This window comes from Oncorhynchus kisutch, linkage group LG2 (genome assembly GCF_002021735.2).
Source record: "Oncorhynchus kisutch isolate 150728-3 linkage group LG2, Okis_V2, whole genome shotgun sequence".
In the NCBI taxonomy this organism is placed as follows: domain Eukaryota; kingdom Metazoa; phylum Chordata; class Actinopteri; order Salmoniformes; family Salmonidae; genus Oncorhynchus; species Oncorhynchus kisutch.
Genome location: NC_034175.2, coordinates 57,193,753 through 57,211,160, shown reverse-complemented (window position 1 = coordinate 57,211,160; position 17,408 = coordinate 57,193,753). Strand labels below are relative to the sequence as shown.

Here is a 17,408-nt window from a genome sequence, read left to right as displayed (position 1 = left end):
GGCTATAGCTCCATGTATTATCCTCCATTGGAGGTCAGCTGTCCTCTTATCAATAGGCAGTTTATATAATGATCGCCAACAGCCTTTTGGAGAGGCACCTGGACCAAGCACATCGTCGATTTTACCCCTTCCAGGGAAGAGGCATGGGACACCTTTACACATATTCTGTACATGGCCTTCTTTCCCACCTCCTTGAACACCCCCAGCTCCGGGGTATCGAAGGAAAGCAGCGTCCCCGCGTCCTCTTCAAATGCCCCCATCGCAGCACTAACAATCAATGCAGGGAACACATAATCCAGACCCTCCTTCCACCGATCAGAATTGGAAGTGTCAGTCACATACTGCAGATGAAGCACTGGCAAGGAATCGCAGACCTCATCGACGACCTTCCTCAGTAGGCGAGATGATCGGATCCCCGCTCTTTCTCCCAGCTCCTCCAATCTGCTCCTGCTCTGCATCAGATGACCCAGCTTGGTACACCCCACGCCTAACAGGCATGAACGTAGGCTAGCTGAACCCAGAACACGGGACTGGATGGCAGTGTTGTGAAAAAGAGGCTCTTCAAAAAGCCACATCCCTGGTGGCGTGCAGGCCTTACGGGACTTGACAAAGACTCTCCAAGCCTGCATAACAGACTCATAAAATGGAGTCAGGCCAGTCAAATCACCCCCCTCCAGCTTTAAGAGGAAAAGATGCTTGTCTAAGCCCAAACAGCCCGCTCTCCTCATCAATATGTAGGCTGTTTCGACCCAGCTAGAACAGTCTCTGTACAACAATCTCTGGGCTGCTTGGAGCCTGAAAGCCGTGATCCTAGAGGAAATGTCCACCAGGCCTTGCCCACCCTCGTGCAGTGGCAGGTACAGGGCTGCAGCTTTAATCCAGTGTTGCCCAGACCAGAAGAAATTGACAAGGGTCCTCTGAAGCTCTTGTATCAGACCCTTTGGTGGCTGTAAAATCATTCGTCTGTGCCACAGGGTAGAAGCAGCAAGATTATTAGCTACCAGGACCCGTCCCCTATAAGACAGCTGGGGCAACACCCATTTCCACCTTGACAGTCTGGCACACACTTTCTCCACTACACCCTCCCAGTTCTTTTTCTGAAAGACATCGGAGCCTAGAAAAAACCCCAAAGTCTTCATTCCATCTCTGCCCCACTGAAGCCCCCCTGGTAACCGTGGAGTGGACCCCATCTGAAGCTGACCTGCCCACAGCGCTTCACTCTTTCCCCAATTGACTCTAGCTGAGGAGGCCCCCTCATACACCTTTAAAGTGTTTGAGAGAACCTTAACATCCTCACCCCCTGTAATAAAAACTATCATGTCATCTGCATACGCAGACAGTGCTATCGTGGGACCCTTCATTACACCTGGCACAGAGAAACCAGTAAGCTTCGCTCTTAAAAAACAAAGCATTGGTTCAATTGCCAGACTATATAACTGCCCTAAAATTGGGCATCCCTGCCTGATGCCCCTTTCGACAGGGATGGGGCAACTTAAACCACCACCCACCTTCACCATACACGAGGCTCCAGCATACAGTAAATTCACCCAAGACAGAAAAACATCCCCAAACCCAAAGGCTTTCATCATTTTAAACAAGTACTGGTGGTCCACACGATCAAAAGCCTTCTCCTGATCCAACGAAAGTAAACCCACATTTACATCAGACAGTTTACAAATGTCTAAAACATCTCTTATCAGAAACAAGTTGTCAACAATAGAGCGATCAGGTACACAGTAGGACTGGTCCTTGTGGATCAACAACCCCAGATACTCTTTCAACCTGTTTGAGAGACATTTAGAAACAATTTTATATTCTGCGCACAGCAAAGCAACAGGTCTCCAATTTTTTATGAGAGCCAAATCCCCCTTTTTTGGCAACAGTGAAAGCACTGCACGTTGACAGGATACAGGAAGAGAACCCTCATGAAAAGATTCACACAGCACTTCATAAAAATCCTCCCCAACAGACCCCCAAAAGTGCTTATAAAACTCAGATGGTAAACCATCAATGCCAGGGGCTCGGCCTGTTGAGAGCTGCATAACTGCTGTGGACAGCTCCTGCAGTCTAATGTCAGCGTCCAATGCGACTCTCTGCTCAGGTCCCAATTTAGGAAGACCATGTAACAACTGTTCAGTACACACAGAGTCACAATCCTCCTCCTTATAAAGGGACGAGTAGAAATCCACGGCATGTTGACGCATTTCAATATCATTCGTGGTCACCTTCCCATCAGGGAGACGAAGGCAGACCATCTGTTTACGTTGCAATGTCGACTGTCCTAGGTTTTTAAAAAAGCACTAGGAGCATCCATATCCTTGAGGGAAGCGAAACGAGACCTAATCAAGGCACCCTTCACTCTTTCATGCAGAAACGACCTCAGTTCATGTCTCTTGTCCTGTAAGTTCATGACTAGTCCAGGGTCGTTCTGAGTGAGCAGCTTCAATTCAATAGATTTGATGTCCTGTTCAAGGGCCTTGATAGTCTCTTTAAATTCAGTTTGAGACAGAGCAGTATACTGTTGACAAAAAACTCGTATTTGGGCCTTCCCAACCTCCCACCATTGTCTCAAGGACTCAAAATTCCCTTTTATACCCCTCCATTTTTCCCAAAACAACAAAAACCTGTCACAAAACATGACATCATGTAACAATTTAACATTAAAATACCAGTAAGGTGATGACCTTCGTGGACAGGACAAGTGAATATCAACAGTAACCATATGATGATCAGAGAAACCCACAGGAGTAATGGCACACTTTCCAACCCTACTACAGTATTTCTCAGATACATACAACCTATCTAACCGTGCTGCACTGACACGACCTTCATTAATTTTTAGCCATGTGTACTGCCTAACTTTGGCATTCCTTACTCTCCACACATCAGAAAGCTCAAACTCAGTTAATAGGCCAGACAGGCAAGTGGCTGACCGCAGGTGAGGTTCTTCAGCGGTGCGATCAACAGTAAAATCCACTGTACAGTTCTAGTCACCCCCTAAAACCATACACCCCTCTTGGTCACACTGTCTTAACGTTTCCTTTAGTTGATCAAATACAGCAATACGCTCTGTAGCCTCATTAGGAGCATAAACATAAAAAATAAAAAAAATAAAAACATAACATCCACCTTGACCAATAAAACCCGACCCTTGACAATATCTGTTGTAGATACCACAGTCACCCCTAAGCCTGAGGAAAACAAGATTGCCACCCCAGCACTGAAATTAGTACCATGACTGAGTACATGCTGCCCCTCCCACCACATACCCCAGTCAACCTCATTTTCCTCATCACTATGTGTCTCCTGTAGAAAAACTACATTAAGCCTTTTCTGTTTTATTACTTCTAATACCCAAGCCCTCTTATTCCTGTCCCTTCCCCCATTAATATTGAGAGAACCTACCCTTAGTACCTCCATGTAGAAAAGAGAAAAGAAAAGCAGAAGAAACCACAGAGAAACCAACGAGAATAAAGACACCCTATGAAGCATGATCATCATCATTATTTTTTTTCTTCTCTTAACCTGAACACGTTTCCCACCACCTTTTGCTGCTGCAACAGCAGTAATAAATTTCCTCAAGCGAAACCGCTTCTTCTCACTCAGCTGGTCTAACCCCACCGTCTTCTGTAACCTCACAGCTGACCTCACAAACTTATCAACATCAAAATAATCTGCCAATTTGACAGATTTCCCAAAAGTCTGATCCAAAAACTCATTTACCTCCTCTAGATCATAAACTGAGTCCTCACCAGCAGCTGTCATATCTAAAGAGATATCCATATCCTTCTCTTGATCCTCCTCAGCTGAGACCACAGACAACTGACTCCCCTCTACCACATCCCTTTCAACACTCCCCACTTGCACCTCATCACTCGTACCAGGCATCTCCTCCACTATCTGGGAGACTAGCCCCACCTGAACATCACTACTCATAGTGGGCATCTTCTCCACTAACTGGGAGCCTAGCTCCACATGAACCCCAGCACTCATAGTGGGCATCTCCTCCACTACCTGGGAGCCTAGCTCCACATGAAAACCCTCCTGTACCTCATTACTCGTAGTGGTCATCTCCTCCACTACCTGGGAGCCTAGCTCCACATTAAAACCCTCCTGTACCTCATTACTCATAGTGGGCATCTCCTCCACTACCTGGGAGACTAGCTCCACATGAACCCCCTCCTGTACTCCGTTACTCACATTGGGCATCTCCTCCACTACCTGGGAGCTTAGCTCCACATGAACCCCCTCCTTTACCCCAGCACTCGTACTAGGCACCTGCTCACCAGTCTGAGGAACTGGCTCTTCAGATACATCCTTACCTTCTACAACAATACTTTTCTGTAGCATAACATTTCCCTCTAATACAAGTTGCAACCCCGTGCCCTCAACACGGATAACTTGTTCCTCAGCAACATGTGCTTTTGGCTGCTCTACCGCTGTCGGCCCACCTCTCTCTACATCAGAGGGCCCTGGCGTTACGATGACCGCCTGCGCCCCTCCCTCGGCCTTCTCCCTTTTCGGGCAAGCATGTCGTTTATGACCAACATCTCCACACTCAAAACACCGTTGACTACCCGTACTAGCATAAGCCATATACAGTCTATTATCATACTTGATTTTAAACGATAACTCTAAAGTTTGCTCCGGTGAGTCCAAAAACCTGTCGCCGAAATGACATTACCTGTTTCAACGCTGGGTGTTAACAACCCAACGGGAAAACCTTAATTGAACTGGCGAACTTGAAAAGAATAACCGCTTGGTCCTTCTTGAATTCACCTTCCTAGATACAGTACTCAATCATAACATTGATTGTTAAGAGGTTCCCTTTGTCCTCTTCCTCGTGTTGCATTTCGTGGTCACGACTAGTCATAAACCTTGGCTGCAGCGCATGGTAAACTTAGTCTGCGATGTAAATTGTTAACTTGCATGTTTTATACCCCAGGGTAGAAAGGGGCATTCCCGTCTTTATGACACCCTCTCTGGGTTCCCTGGGGCGTGGCTAGTTACAAGGCAAGGTAATAACATAACAAAATCGACATTCATTTTCATACTCCATCTATCATTGTTACCAACATTTTGGCTGATGGAATATAATGTCCCAAAGTCCATTTATTGCATGTTACAGTTCTGAGGTAGATTCTCCATAAGGCCCACACGGGCATTCCAGTCCCAAACCCTAAAGGAAAAAGGATTTGTCTGCAGCCTTAAGATTTACAATGGGCGTGAGGTGTCATAACCCCCCCATCAATCCCTCTGTACCTCCCCCCTCTGCGGGAGGGAGAGATGTCTCTGTAGAACCGTGATCCACTGTAACCTGATCCTCACAGGCCAGTAATGACAAAACGTTCCCGGAATGTTTCAATAAGACTTCCCCGGGGCCACACTGCCGGCCCTCCAGGACATCTACAGCACCCGGGGCCACACTGCCTGCCCTCCAGGACATCTACAGCACCCGGGGCCACACTGCCTGCCCTCCAGGACATCTACAGCACCCGGGGCCACACTGCCTGCCCTCCAGGACATCTACAGCACCCGGGGCCACACTGCCTGCCCTCCAGGACATCTACAGCACCCGGGGCCACACTGCCGGCCCTCCAGGACATCTACAGCACCCGGGGCCACACTGCCGGCCCTCCAGGACATCTACAGCACCCGGGGCCACACTGCCTGCCCTCCAGGACATCTACAGCACCCGGGGCCACACTGCCTGCCCTCCAGGACATCTACAGCACCCGGGGTCACAATGCCTGCCCTCCAGGACATCTACAGCACCCGGGGCCACACTGCCTGCCCTCCAGGACATCTACAGCACCCGGTGTCACACTGCCTACCCTCCAGGACATCTACAGCACCCGGGGTCACACTGCCTGCCCTCCAGGACATCTACAGCACCCGGGGTCACACTGCCTGCCCTCCAGGACATCTACAGCACCCGGGGCCACACTGCCTGCCCTCCAGGATATCTACAGCACCCGGGGCCACACTGCCTGCCCTTCAGGACATCTACAGCACCCGGGGCCACACTGCCTGCCCTCCAGGACATCTACAGCACCCGGGGCCACACTGCCTGCCCTCCAGGACATCTACAGCACCCGGGGCCACACTGCCTGCCCTCCAGGACATCTACAGCACCCGGGGCCACACTGCCTGCCCTCCAGGATATCTACAGCACCCGGGGCCACACTGCCTGCCCTTCAGGACATCTACAGCACCCGGTGTCACACTGCCTGCCCTCCAGGACATCTACAGCACCCGGGGCCACATTGCCTGCCCTCCAGGACATCTACAGCACCCGGTGTTACAGGAAGGCCAAGAAGATCCTCAAGGACCTCAGCCACCCGAGCCACGGCCTGTTCACCCCGCTATCGTCCAGAAGGCGAGGTCAGTACAGGTGCATCAAAGATTGTACCGAGAGACTGAAAAACAGCTTCTATCTCAAGGCAATCAGACTGTTAAATAGCCATCACTAGCTGGCCTCCACCCAGTATCCTACCCTGAACTTAGTCACTTTCACTAGCTGGCCTCCACCCAGTGCCCTGCCCTGAACTTAGTCACTGTCACTAGCCGGTGTCCACCCAGTGCCCTGCCCTGAACTTAGTCACTTTCACTAGCAGGCCTCCACCCAGTATCCTGCCCTGAACGTAGTCACTGTCACTAGCTGGCCTCCACCCAGTACCCTGCCCTGAACTTAGTCACTGTCACTAGCTGGCCTCCACCCAGTACCCTGCCCTGAACTTAGTCACTGTCACTAGCTGGCCTCCACCCAGTACCCTGCCCTGAACTTAGTCACTGTCACTAGCTGGCCTCCACCCAGTACCCTGCCCTGAACTTAGTCACTGTCACTAGCTGGCCTCCACCCAGTACCCTGCCCTGAACTTAGTCACTGTCACTAGCTGGCCTCCACCCAGTACACTGCCCTGAACTTAGTCACTGTCACTAGCTGGCCTCCACCCAGTACACTGCCCTGAACTTAGTCACTGCCACTAGCTGGCCTCCACCCAGTACCCTGCCCTGAACTTAGTCACTGCCACTAGCTGGCCTCCACCCAGTACCCTGCCCTGAACTTAGTCACTGCCACTAGCTGGCCTCCACCCAGTACCCTGCCCTGAACTTAGTCACTGCCACTAGCTGGCCTCCACCCAGTACACTGCCCTGAACTTAGTCACTGTCACTAGCTGGCCTCCACCCAGTACACTGCCCTGAACTTAGTCACTGCCACTAGCTGGCCTCCACCCAGTACACTGCCCTGAACTTAGTCACTGCCACTAGCTGGCCTCCACCCAGTACACTGCCCTGAACTTAGTCACTGTCACTAGCTGGCCTCCACCCAGTACACTGCCCTGAACTTAGTCACTGCCACTAGCTGGCCTCCACCCAGTACACTGCCCTGAACTTAGTCACTGCCACTAGCTGGCCTCCACCCAGTATCCTGCCCTGAACTTAGTCACTGCCACTAGCTGGCCTCCACCCAGTACCCTGCCCTGAACTTAGTCACTGCCACTAGCTGGCCTCCACCTGGTTACTCAACCCTGCACCTTAGAGGCAGCTGCTGTATGTACATAGACATGGTACACTGGTCACTTTTTAATAATGTTTACATACTGTTTTACCCACTTCATATGTTTCATATGTATGTCAAGGCCATTTTATTCAACTATTGCTGTACATATACTATTCTATGATCCTACGTATTCTTCAGATATACTACATATTCTATCCACATACCGTCCATAATGTCTAAGAAACATATGGTTCCCAGAACCTTCTGTAGCTGGCTGGGTTGGTCGTCATTGTTTTCTTGATAACCAATTAACCCCTTTGCCAAAGATCACCTTCTATCTACTACTGTGTCCCTCCCTTCTTTTTTCCACAATATATTTCTATATTTCCTATGGAGAGAGACAGGAGATAAAGCAGTCTGGGAGTGGGACTACAGTAATGACTCTCTCCTCTCTCTCTTAGACAGTCATTAGCTGAGTGATTATCAAAGAGGAGCAGATTTAATAGAGTTGATATGAACCCAGAACCCTGCAGTCTGTTACGTCCTACCTGCCCGTCCACTCTAACACACTCTCGGTGTGTATCTATGGCGGACTACTGACTCTGGGTCAGCACGGTGGGTCAGAGTGGATGGCTCGGAGGGACAGAACTGTGCTAATGAGGTTTCTATTAGAGAGGAGATTAGTCTCTCCTTATCACACGGTGTGTGTGTGTGTGTTCTCTATTCCAAGATTCCATGACAGCGAGTGAATAATGGCTATGTAGTGATCTCAGCCAGTGTCTCAGTGGCAGATTTTCCCCTGAGCAGGAGAGCCAATGGGCTGAGCCCAGCAGAGCCGGGAGAATGGAGGAACAATAGATACTCTCTGTAGATTTGTGTGTTGGTTTTCTGCCTCAGAGGGGAGAGGGAGAGAGGATAGAAAGAAACTTTAATCAAGCTTTGCCTTTCACTAATCTCCCTTTATTTAAATCTCCTCCTCTCGTCCTTGTCCTTCCCCCATCCATCCCTTTATCCCACAGTTTAATAAGAGTTTAATACGCACACACTACTGAGCCATGTCCTTTGGTGTGATACTGTTATGTTGACTCTCTATGGACACGCAGGAAGTAAAAACCTTTTCCTAAAATATACTCCACAACTGTTTATTGTTTTGACCATGTGAGAGTAATCTGTTAGTAATTGGAGAAGGCTGAACACACACACGTACACACACACTTACACACTTACGAAGCTAGGACACCGACGTCTGGAGGCTTGCCAGAGGTGGCTAACATTACACACACACACACACACACACACACACACACACACACACACACACACACACACACACACACAAACATTCTCCCTCTCTCTAACATTACACTAACTGCACAGTTGAAAGCCAGTAATTCAGATTAAAAGTTTTTAAAAAGTGTGTCCGTCTTTGGCTCTGAACTAGCTGTTACCATATGGTATGAGGAGGTAGGAAAGGGAGACGGGGAGAAAGAGATGGCCACAACGCTAAGCTAAGAAGGAAAATGTTATGAGATGGATAGAGAGGAGCGAGGCAGGGATGGAGGGATAGAGGAGGGGAGGGAGGAAGAGGGATGACAAGGTGAAGACAAGTCTGAGATGGATCAACTGGAGGATCCCTGGTGTGTGTCTGTAGGGGAGGTGGGGGGGTTGGAGCGGGATATCTCAGTCAAAGCCTAGTTCAATGGAGAGTAGACATATAAAGTTACTGGAGAAACTATCAAAAAAATGGTCTGAAAGAAACACACACACACTCTCCCCCCGTTAGTCTGTCTCAGTGAATCACTGCGTTATTGATCCACTTGCCATCTATTATTCATTACCCCCCCCCCCCCTTCACACACACCTGCACCCCTGGTCTTCCACCATAGACACTGGCTGCCTTGGCAACATGGACTAACATTCTGCACGCTGGGAAAGAAAGGGGAAACACAACACCACTTTACAACATCCATCACTTACTAACTGACACACAGACACACACCACACACACACACAACACTCTGCACTTCATGGAATGTAGGCCTAGATTCCTTTGCCATGAGGTCACCTCTGAAAGTACACACACACTCAGCTCAGGGAATGCTAATGAGGTCTAAATGCAGGAACAGACAGAGTATGTATGTCTTAATGTACATGTAAATATGTGCAACATAACCCAGCCAGGTAAAATGATGACAACGAGCTCTGGGTGACAGTCAGAATCCCATTGTCCTAACAACTAGTGGAGAGGGGGTATCATAATAACACTGTAACATCACTATACTAACATGACTATAATAACATGATTATAATGACATGACTATAATAACATGACTATAATAACATGACTATAATGACATGACTATAATAACATCCCTATAATGACATGACTATAATAACATGACTATAATAACATGACTATAATAACATGACTATAATAACATCTATAATAACGTTACTATTATAACATGACTATAATAACATCACTATAATAACATCCCTATAATGACATGACTATAATAACATGACTATAATAACATCTATAATAACGTTACTATTATAACATGACTATAATAACATCACTATAATAACATCACTATAATAACATCGCTATAATAACATTACTATAATAACACCACTATAATAACATTAATATAATAACATCACTATAATAACATTACTATAATACCGTCACTATAATAACGTCACTATAATACCATGACTATAATAACATCACTATAATAAGATTAGTATAATAACATTACTATAATAGCATCACTATAATAGCATCACTATAATAACACCACTATAATAACATCACTATAATATGGCAGTGGTTGGTCAAGGGTGACACTACTTCCAAGATGGGCATGCAGGCAAGCACTCATTAGCTAGCAAGCTCACATCAGATACCATAACTCCACTAGACAAAGTCTTAACCTGATGACTCCATACCCTCTGGCCACACATGGTTCCTGTTCCTCCTATTCTGATCAGATTTCTAACATGTGTTAACATATGTTAGGTGTAGAGAAAGGAGAGAGAGTGGAGGGACGAGAGATGACTGTGAATTCACACTCTTCCTAAATAAAAGCAGAACTCCATCCTCTGTGAGACGATAGTGTGATGAACAGACATGATATATATTTAGCTGCTCTGGTTAACTTAACACTTTGTTACCACTGAGAGCTAGAGCTGAGAAGATCTGCCAATTAACTCAGCCAATAGCATATCTTCTGTTAAGTAGCACCCAATATAATCTCCTCTGTTAGTTAACAACCAATAACATCTCTTCTGTTAGCTATAGCAACCAATATACTATATTATGTTAGTTAGCAGCCAATAGAATCTCTACTGTTAGCTATAGCAGCCAATACAATCTCTACTATTAGCTACTGTGTAGCAGCAAATTGAATATCTTCTGAGATCTGAACAGGCCTATAGTTTGTCTCTGGCCAGACATACTGAGTTAGCTGCTGACAAACAACGGGATGAAACAACAGCCTATTCTAAGGCCCATTGTGTTAAATAATTAGATTTGATGTCCCGAAACATTGGTTGGTATGTGTATGTCTGAATGAAGTTCATGTGTTAGGGACAGACTCAGTGTTAGGGCAGCCGTACGTGATCTCCTTCAGAAACAGCAGGGTTGATGGAATGCTGCTCTCGGAACAGGAATATAGTAATGGCAGATTTACTATGCCATTACTGGAGGTCTACACACACACACACACACACACACACACACTAATTCTCCAGTAGCTGTAGCAGAGAGGTAACGTAACGGCCCGGTGCCCCTCCAAGGACAAAAATTCTTTATTACTGAGAAGAGAAGGAGAGGGGAGAGGGAGACAATCGAGAGGGAGGAAGAGAGAAAGAGGAGAGAGGGAGGGATAGAGGAAGAGAAGGGAGAGAGGAGAAAAACGGCTAGCCAACAGGCTTTAAACAGACAGACACAGGAGCAGATGGGATCTCACTGCTGCATAGGGGGACTAGGCTGTCCTGACACACACACATACACACACACCAGCCCTCTCTCTCTCCTGTGGTGCAGTAATTAGAGGTGTGTGTGCCCAGTGGGGATCAGTAATGGTGGGTTTCTCCTGAAAGCCCAGGAGGACAGGGAGAGGAGTGTGTGTGTGTGTCTGCGTGTGTGTGTGTGTGTTTCCGGGGGTGGGGGCTGATGTCACACAGTTTAGCTTGGTAGCTGACTGACTGGTTCAGTAGCAGTACTTTAGCTTTGTAGCTGACTGACTGGTTCAGTAGCTGTACTTTAGCTTGGTAGCTGACTGACTGGTTCAGTAGCAGTACTTTAGCTTTGTAGCTGACTGACTGGTTCAGTAGCAGTACTTTAGCTTTGTAGCTGACTGACTGGTTCAGTAGCAGTACTTTAGCTTTGTAGCTGACTGACTGGTTCAGTAGCAGTACTTTAGCTTTGTAGCTGACTGACTGGTTCAGTAGCAGTACTTTAGCTTTGTAGCTGACTGACTGGTTCAGTAGCAGTACTTTAGCTTTGTAGCTGACTGACTGGTTCAGTAGCAGTACTTTAGCTTTGTAACTGACTGACTGTAGCTGACTGTACTCAATAAAGAATTAATGAAGATTAATAGACTGAACTCTGGTTTTACTATACCATTACACACACACACACCACACACACACACACCACACACACACACACACACACACCACACACATATACACACACACACATACATATACACACATACACACACCACACACACACCACACACACCACACAGACACACACACACAAACACTGGCAGCAAGTAAGACGTGTGTGCATGTTATCGTTATTCTATAATCTAACCCTTACCAGCTACAGTTTAAATGACTTTTTAGTCAAATTTTAAGCACTTGTGTGTGAGTGAGGCCATAAGAGGCAGGAATGTCCCAACACTGTGTATTAGTGTGTGTGTATTAGTGTGTGTGTATTTGTGTGTGTGTGTGTGTGTGTTAGAGCAGAGCTAATGTAATGATATAATGCAGGAGAATGTGTTGCACATTAGAGCTTCATGATGTGTGTGTAATGAGCCGCAGAATGGAAGAGTCCTACCCTCCCTCTCTTCTCATCTGTCATTGCCTTTCTCTTTCTATCTCCCCCTCTCCCCGCCTCTCTTTCCCTCTCTCCCTTTCTTCTGTCATCTTACTTTCTGTGTGGTGTTCATGTCAGTGGCAGGACAGTGGGGGAGAGGGAGAAGGAGAGAGAGCACACGTATACACAGTACACAGAGATATAGGTGCATTTCCTGGCCTTGCATCAGCTCTGTGTGTTGTGTTCTGGGCCTGGAGTGTCAGGCTGCTGTCAGATCAGTTAGAGCCTCAGGCTGTGCCTGTCTGTCTGTCTGTTTGTCTGTCTGTCTGTCTGCCTGTCTGCTCTCAGGGCAGGGCTGGAGATACACGCTGACATGCCTTACATCGAGTTGACATCACATGACCACTGGAGACGAACAGCATGCCATGAACATACAGCAGGGTGACTTCCTGCTTACTTATATCAACAACAGAACCCAAATCTGCAGAACCCAAATCTGTTCTTCCCAGTGTGGACAGGCAGATTTGGAATTGTGTTGTTGACATAGGCAGTGAGTACAGGGTCTAACTTCCTTAAGCGTTTCTTGATCTAACCTGTCTCTCTCTCTCCTCTCCCGGCCCTGCCCTGTGGGAAGGTCTAACGTCTCTCTCCTCTCTCCTCCAGAGTGTCCCAGCCCTGCCCTGTGGGAAGGTCTAACGTCTCTCTCCTCCAGAGTGTCCCTGCCCTGTGGGAAGGTCTAACGTCTCTCTCCTCCAGAGTGTCCCAGCCCTGCCCTGTGGGAAGGTCTAACGTCTCTCTCCTCTCTCCTCCAGAGTGTCCCTGCCCTGCCCTGTGGGAAGGTCTAACATCTCTCTCCTCTCCTCCAGAGTGTCCCTGCCCTGTGGGAAGGTCTAACGTGTCTCTCCTCTCTCCTCCAGAGTGTCCCAGCCCTGCCCTGTGGGAAGGTCTAACATCTCTCTCCTCTCTTTTCCAGAGTGTCCCAGCCCTGCCCTGTGGGAAGGCTCTCTACTCCTACGAGGGGAAGGAACCCGGAGACCTGCAGTTCGCTAAAGGTGACATCATCATCCTGCGACGTAAAGTCGACGACAACTGGTACCACGGGGAGCTGAACGGTTGTCACGGTTTCCTTCCAGCTAGTTACATCGTGTTGTTACGGCCGCTGAGCCAAACTCCACCAACAGGAAAGGCCCTGTATGACTTTGAGGTGAAAGACAAAGACCAGGACAAAGACTGCCTGGCATTCTCGAAGGTACACACATGCACACACACACGCTAAGTCGCTGTAATCCACTGTGTTTGCATCTATGATAGCCCACTGAATGGTTTATCTACTCACTCTACCTTCTCCTCTGTCTGTCTTTCTACCTCTATCTGAATATAGTTATTCTCCTCATGTGTGGGAGAGAGAGAGAGGAAGAGAGAGAGCAGAGACCCTCTCTCTCTCTCTCCCCCTTTCCCAGCACAGTGTTTGTGATAAACAGTGATTTGTATTCCCTCCGCTCCTCTCCTCTTTAAAGCTCATAATTTGTTCATGCTGTTACACACACTCATCCAGCTAAGTACACTGGAGAATGCAGCATCTCTTGTTCTCTCTATCATTCTGTGTGTGTGTGTGTGTGTTCCTCAGCAGCACCTGGTCTGGGTTCACACACTCTCTCAGGATGGATCTGGGGAAAGTGGGCCAAGTCAAAGGACAGAAAGACACAGACACACAGTTCTTTCCACACACACAGACACACACAGAATCACAGCTGCAGTTCCCTAGCTAAATGTCTGAATGGAAGGATGGGCTGAAATTCATTAGAAATGAGAGAGAGAGAGATTAATAGAATTCCTGGTGTCCTTAAAAAACTTCCTGTCTGTTTAATAGGATGAGGTTCTGACAGTGATCAGACGAGTGGATGACAACTGGGCAGAGGGCATGCTGGGAGATAAGATCGGGATCTTCCCCATCCTCTATGTAGAGGTAACAACTCACACACACACACACACACACACACACACACACACACACACACACACACACACACACACACACACACACACACACACACACACACACACACACACACACACACAGGGGGTCTTATTAGATAGAGATACATCAATAATTAAGGGTCTTCCATCACTTTGACACGGCATGGAGTGTGTGTGTGTGGTTATCTCTGCACGAGGTGGTTTGGGGGGGGCATAATTAGGGTGTCCCAGCTGGAGTGGAGCATTGAGGGAGGGAGGTGGGAGCTCTCTCTTCTCCTCTGCTATGCTATCCTCCTGGCTCCTCTCCTCTGGTTGTGTGGCTCTGCGCCATTAACCCTTCACACCCCTTTAATCACACTGCAGTTTGACTTAGGAGTGGGGTGTGGGTGGAGAAGACACACTGCAGTTTGACTTAGGAGTGGGTGAGGGTGGAGAAGACACACTGCAGTTTGACTTAGGAGTGGGTGAGGGTGGAGAAGACACACTGCAGTTTGACTTAGGAGTGGGTGAGGGTGGAGAAGACACACTGCAGTTTGACTTAGGAGTGGGTGAGGGTGGAGAGGACACACTGCAGTTTGACTTAGGAGTGGGTGAGGGTGGAGAAGACACACTGCAGTTTGACCTAGGAGTGGGTGTGGGTGGAGAAGACACACTGCAGTGTGACTTAGGAGTGGGTGAGGGTGGAGAAGACACACTGCAGTTTGACTTAGGAGTGGGTGTGGGTGGAGAAGACACACTGCAGTTTGACTTAGGAGTGGGTGAGGGTGGAGAAGACACACTGCAGTTTGACCTAGGAGTGGGTGTGGGTGGAGAAGACACACTGCAGTGTGACTTAGGAGTGGGTGAGGGTGGAGAAGACACACTGCAGTTTGACTTAGGAGTGGGTGAGAGTGGAGAGCACACTGCAGTTTGACTTAGGAGTGGGTGAGGGTGGAGAGGACACACTGCAGTTTGACTTAGGAGTGGGTGAGAGTGGAGAGCACACTGCAGTTTGACTTAGGAGTGGGTGAGGGTGGAGAGGACACACTGCAGTTTGACTTAGGAGTGGGTGAGGGTGGAGAGGACACACTGCAGTTTGACTTAGGAGTGGGTGAGGGTGGAGAGGACACTCTTGCCACAGTGTGTGTGTGTCTCGCTTGCCCTTTTCGCAGTGCAGATATCAGCTCATCAGCTGTAGTGTCAGACTCATCTAGTGTACTTAATGCACCTCACACACACACACACACACACACACACACACACACACACACACACACACACACACACACACACACACACACACACACACACAGTGAGCATAGCACTACTCAAATGAAATATGACCACAGAGAGCAAAAAAGCACATGGTGGAGGATGGGTCTGCCTCAGGGAAGAGCGAACGCAGACACACACACACGCGCGCGCGCGCGCACACACACACACACACATACGTAGAGACAATGATAAGGGACACATTCAGGTGTTTTGTGTATACTGTGGGAAAGTATGCATGAGATGCCGAGAGGCAAAACATCATATTTGGATGAAGTTATTCACTGTCTGTCTGTGTGTAGCTGACCTTCAGAAGAAAGAGAGTGTGTGTGTGTCTATTGGTCCCCTGAGTGTGATGCCGTCAGTGCAGGATCAATCTATCAGGCTCATTTCCATATGGTCTGGCTCTGATTAGCATATCTATTAATATGGAAAACTGACATGTCACACACTGAGACAGATTCACTCCTACAGTCTATACACACACGCACGCACGCACGCACACACACACACACACACAGGGAAACAGCGCAGGTGATATTGATGTAAATGAATGTAGCAGTGGCCTGAAAAATACGATGGCGCCGGGGGGGAGGGGCTGCCGTCTTATCGGCTCTTAAAACTTCTTCAGGATTGGTGGGTCCCCTGCGGGACGGTTGAGCTAACGTGGGCTAATGCGATTATGAGGTTGTAAGTAACAAGAACATTTCCCATGACATAGACATCTGATATTGGCAGAAAGCTTACATTCTTGTTAATCTAACAGCACTGTCCAATTTACAGTAGCTATTACAATGAAATGATACCATGCTATTGTTTGAGGAGAGGGCACATTTTTGAACATGGAAAGTTATTAATAAACAAATTAGGCACATTTGGGCAGTCTTGATACAACATTTTGAACAGAAATACAATGATTCATTGGATCCGTGTGCAAACTTTGTATATACACTGCTGCCATCTAGTGGCCAATATCTAAATTGCACCTGGGCTGGAGTACTCCATTATGGCCTTTCTCTTGCATTTCAAAGATGATGGGACAAAACAAAAAAACGGTAGTTTTTTTTCTTTGTATTTTCTTTTACCAGATCTAATGTGTTATATTCTCCTACATTCCTTTCACATTTCCACAAACCTCAGTATTTCCTTTCAAATGGCACCAAGAAAATGCATACTACAGACACCCAACCAGACCCAGATCCCTGTGATTTGCTGGAGAAGGAAAATGAGATTTCGTGGAATAAGATCAGGATGCCTTGCGAGGATCAGACGACGAGTGACTAATCTGCCCTTGCCTTCCACCCTGCTAGCTAATGTTCAATTGCTGGAAAATAAATGGGACATGCTGAAAGTACCACAACAGCTGGTGCACGATATCTAAGGAAGTCTCAATGTTTTGCTCGTCTGAGATAGTGTGGTCTACAGCTCATCATGAGATACTCTATCTACCTAGAGAGTTTTCATCTGTATTTTTTGAAACTGTCTACATACCACCACAGACTGATGCTGGCACCAAAACTGCACTCAATGAGCTGTATACCACCATAAGCAAACAGGAAAACGCTCATCCAGAGACCACCTTTACTCCACACAAAGAGACGTGGACAAAGTTGTCCCTCGCAC

The 17,408-nt window shown here is 47.6% G+C and overlaps 1 protein-coding gene across 1 annotated transcript in view; it reads left to right on the top strand.

Annotated features, from left to right (window-relative positions):
- LOC109868884 (E3 ubiquitin-protein ligase SH3RF3) overlaps positions 1-17,408 on the top strand; it is an 82,295-nt gene that overhangs the window by 41,572 nt on the left and 23,315 nt on the right. Inside the window, exons 2-3 of the mRNA XM_031798391.1 lie at positions 13,531-13,806; positions 14,428-14,523. Of these exons, the coding sequence (XP_031654251.1) occupies positions 13,531-13,806; positions 14,428-14,523 (372 nt within the window). The remainder of the gene's footprint in view (positions 1-13,530; positions 13,807-14,427; positions 14,524-17,408) is intronic.